The sequence below is a fragment of the Lipotes vexillifer genome, unplaced genomic scaffold (genome assembly GCF_000442215.2).
Source record: "Lipotes vexillifer unplaced genomic scaffold, Lipotes_vexillifer_v1.1 scaffold1126, whole genome shotgun sequence".
Classification (NCBI taxonomy): domain Eukaryota; kingdom Metazoa; phylum Chordata; class Mammalia; order Artiodactyla; family Lipotidae; genus Lipotes; species Lipotes vexillifer.
The window spans coordinates 392212-396009 of NW_006781401.1; the positions used below are offsets into that span (position 1 = coordinate 392212).

At 45.2% G+C, this 3798-nt stretch overlaps 2 protein-coding genes across 2 annotated transcripts in view; one reads left to right on the plus strand and one right to left on the minus strand.

Annotated features, from left to right (window-relative positions):
• Positions 1–3474, minus strand: part of NDUFB1 (NADH:ubiquinone oxidoreductase subunit B1) — a 5761-nt gene extending 2287 nt beyond the window's left edge. Inside the window, exons 1-2 of the mRNA XM_007454729.1 lie at positions 3402–3474; positions 3119–3283 (exon numbers count right to left, since the gene is read on the minus strand). Of these exons, the coding sequence (XP_007454791.1) occupies positions 3119–3283; positions 3402–3474 (238 nt within the window). The remainder of the gene's footprint in view (positions 1–3118; positions 3284–3401) is intronic.
• The window catches only part of CPSF2 (cleavage and polyadenylation specific factor 2), a 30968-nt gene continuing 30627 nt past the window's right edge, over positions 3458–3798 (plus strand). The window contains exon 1 of the mRNA XM_007454715.1: positions 3458–3601. The gene's annotated coding sequence lies outside the window, so the exon portion shown is untranslated. The remainder of the gene's footprint in view (positions 3602–3798) is intronic.

Consider the following 3798-nt stretch of genomic DNA (forward strand, 5'->3'; position numbering starts at 1 on the left):
TCCTGCTGCTCCTTCTAGGATACTGGTTCTCACACACATTCTAATTATTTATTTCTCAAGCTTTACTATCTAAAGGCACTGGGTTAGGAAATGGACATGAAGTTAAGTCACACAATTACTACATACTGTCTTTCACAGAGTGTAATATTACACACAGCAGATTCCAGTCTGAATATCACTGATCTAGAAAATTATGATGTAAGTAAATGAGATGTTTGAAATAACTCCCCAGCTGATTTGCTGCAAATAGTTCTTGGACATATAAATGTAAATGTAACCAATCTTAACCTCAGTCCTAGAAGATGGTGGTTCTCTTAGCATTGTACATTCCCTAAGTAGCATTATTTGCATTTAGATCCTTAAATACTGTTTGATAAACATTTAGGTACTTTTTGTGATTCCGATCAAGTTAGCCACTTGTTTTATAAACTTGAGCCAGTCAAGTATGGGAATAACAATGCACACCTTAATCAAATGATGTAACCTGGAAAGCACTAAACTACAAAATACTAGACAATATAGGTTTCTAGAGAAGTCTGGGGGGTCATCTATTCTCCCACCTGTCCTTATTAGGTTCCTCAAGTTTCTTAAGAGGTGTCAATTCTAACACTCAGCACAGCTGACTGTAAGATAACTGTATTTAACCAACAAAAAAAGTAATTGCTGACTCTCAGCCCAAGACTTTTTAAATAAGCCCATGGCCACCTGTGGGCTATAAGCCATTACTGTTGGCACTCCTCTAACAGGGCCAGAAGGCAATTCTGTCTGGCTTTATACTCTAAGCAGAAGAGATGAGCAAAGACCTTGAGACTCCTGCTGTATACAGGCTCTCACAGAGACTCTACAGGATTCAACCACCATGATGGAAGCCTGATTCCATCCCAAAGACATAAATGGCAAATCTTAGCCCCACAGGCATTTCATATTACAACTGTACAATCTACTACTAAGTGGACTTTGGGACCCAGTGGCACTCAGCATAATTTATCCTGCATATGTCACTGCAAAGACAAAGGAATGACCAGGGAAGACAAAGATTGATGGACATAAAAAGTGAGCAAGAATGATTCCCTAGAGAAAGGATAGGAGGGGGAACGTAGACAGGCTCTTGATCAGGGCTCAAGACAGTAAGATGGCTTCATCTGATGGGCAAAGGGCAGCAAGCACCTGGGACAATCTCTAATGAGACAGGTCTAGGCTTGGATAAAGAGTGACATCCACATGGGTGCCCTCAACGTCACTATACATATTATTAGTGTCTTCTTTATATGAAGACCTCTCGAGAAAAATTTTGTTTTTACTTCGGAACTGGGGAGTAGCTATGCTATTCCTGAAACAAAACAAAACAAACTAGTTTTTATCTTATGGACTTAGGGAATTGAGTAACGGATGATGTATCCTTTGATACCAAAATGATCCAAAAATTTTTCCCTACCTTTAGAAAGAGCTGACTCTTAGAGTACTCTCTGTAAGGCATGGTTCTTAATGCTTTTCATAATCACCAATTCATGTAATCCTCACATTACTATACATGTATTAACTAATACAATGTCCCCAATGCAGTAGGAATATTTTTTTCAGATGAGGAAATCCAGGGACAATCAACTTGCCTAAGGTCACAGATGCAGTAAGTGGCAGACTGGTATTAAAACCCAGGCAGTCTGGATCCTTGGTCCAAGCTCATTGGTGCTTTACTGTGTCTTACACTAAGTATAAAGGCCAACATTTATATTAACCTTACTTTTGGCTTTATCTCGTTTTTCCTAATAAGGGCATACTTGGAGATATCATGAGTTTGGTTCCAGACCACCGCGATAAAGCGAACATAGAGATAAAGCAAGTCACAAGAATTTTTTGGTTTCCCAGTGCACATAAAAATTAGGTTTAGGGCTTCCCTGGTGGTGCAGTGGTTGAGAGTCCGCCTGCCGATGCAGGGGACGCGGGTTCGTGCCCCGGTCCGGGAAGATCCCACACAGGGATTGAACCCATGTCCCCTGCATTGACAGGCGGATTCTTAACCACTGCGCCACCAGGGAAGTCCTGGAATTTTCTTAAAATTACATTTTCTAGGGAATTCCCTGGCAGTCCAGTGGTTAAGACTCTGTACTTTCACTGCTGAGGGTGCAGGTTCAATCCCTGAAAAAAAAAAAAAAAAATTAGGTTTACACTAGAGTCTATTTAAAGTGTGCAATAGCATTATGCCTAAAAATACAATGTACATACCTTAACTAAAAAACACATTATTAAAAAATGCTAACCAACATCTGACAATGCAGGGTTGCCACACACCTTCAGTTTGTTAAAAATGCATTACTGTGAAGCACGATAAAATTTGATATGCCTGTATTACCTTTTCTTCAACCCAATTTTTTTCCGCTTAACTTCTAAAAAGAAAATTGTATAGTGTGTATTTTTGTAAGCCCCTCTGAATTCACGCTGGAATAATATAGACGACTAGACATTTAAAAAACAAATTCTACTCTAATTAGTCCCTACAGCACTTTATATGTAGTGATCAAAAAGTGTCGACTTAACCTATAAAAAGCAGTTCTGGATGCATGGAGAAATGGAACTCCTTGAGGTCTAGAACCTCGTCTTAATGACATATACGCCCTAGAAATCAAGCATAAGTATTACTGTTTTAAAAATTAAGTTTTGAAAAAGTGTGTATTTTGTGGAATGGTCGGCTCAAGAGGGTTGGAGACTTAGAAGAGAGCAAGGTTAGCTTCCAATCCTGAATATCGAGGAAGGCAGAACTCTGAAACTTGGGCCAATCGGAGATGCTCGCGGAGAAGCAGTCCCTTCCCCGCTGCAGCCTAGGAGCCGTGAACCTAAAGCTATTTTCCAGTTAGGGCAGCCTCAGAGTACCCGTTCCCAAAGGTGCCAGGCGGGAACCGTGAGCGCAGCCGCCCACCTCAAAGCAACCCCTATTTCCTCGCCTTTCCCTGTCTCCTTCGCTGGAAGCCTCGGGAAGGAGGGCCGCTGCAGTCACGGGGAGGCCCAGACCACCCCCACCCGCAGGTACACACCGCCGCTGAGGGCTTTCCTAGAGGTGCAGCCTCCCCGCCTGAACAAAGGGGACTCTCGCCGCCTCAACCGCCCGAGATCCCGGACCCACCTGAAGCCTCGGGAGCAACAACGAGACCACGACCTAGGGCGGCGGTGAGCCCAGCCACCGGCGCCGGCGGAAGCTGCGGCCTCGGTACCCACCATTCGCCGCGCCCGCTCGAAGGGAGAGGTGGCTCCGAGAAACCATTCCTCTTCTTCCTTTCACTGCTTGACCCTTCTCATATTTCTTTTAGCTTCAACACATTGTAAATTCTTTAAAAATAAAACTTCGGCCCCAGGAGACAAGACTCGGTGTAAATGCCACCTCCTTCCTCCAGCTTAGTCCCTCTCACCCCCGAAGATGGTATCACCCTGGGTTTCCCCGCCTCCGCGGATCGCCTCCAGTTTCAAAATGGCGGCCGCCATTGAGGGGCTTCTGTTCCCTGATCGTCACCGGCGCTGCTGAGCCAACCTCGTCTTTTCTCGCTCTTGAACTTGGATGCGACAAAGGGTTGGGAAGGGCAGTGGACGGAGTTGGGGGAGGACTGACGAGGCAAGTGGGGACGGAAGAAAGCAGTGCGCCTTTGGATGGGGGAGGGAACGTCTCGGCCCTCGGGGAGAGCCTGGCTCCGACTCCGACCCGGTCTCCGCCGCGGACGTGCCCCCAGGGTTGCGGGTGCGACTGTCCTGGTCGTTTCTGGCAGAAGTGTTCAGCGAGGGAAAGAGAGGGACTTCTTCAAGTGTATCAAG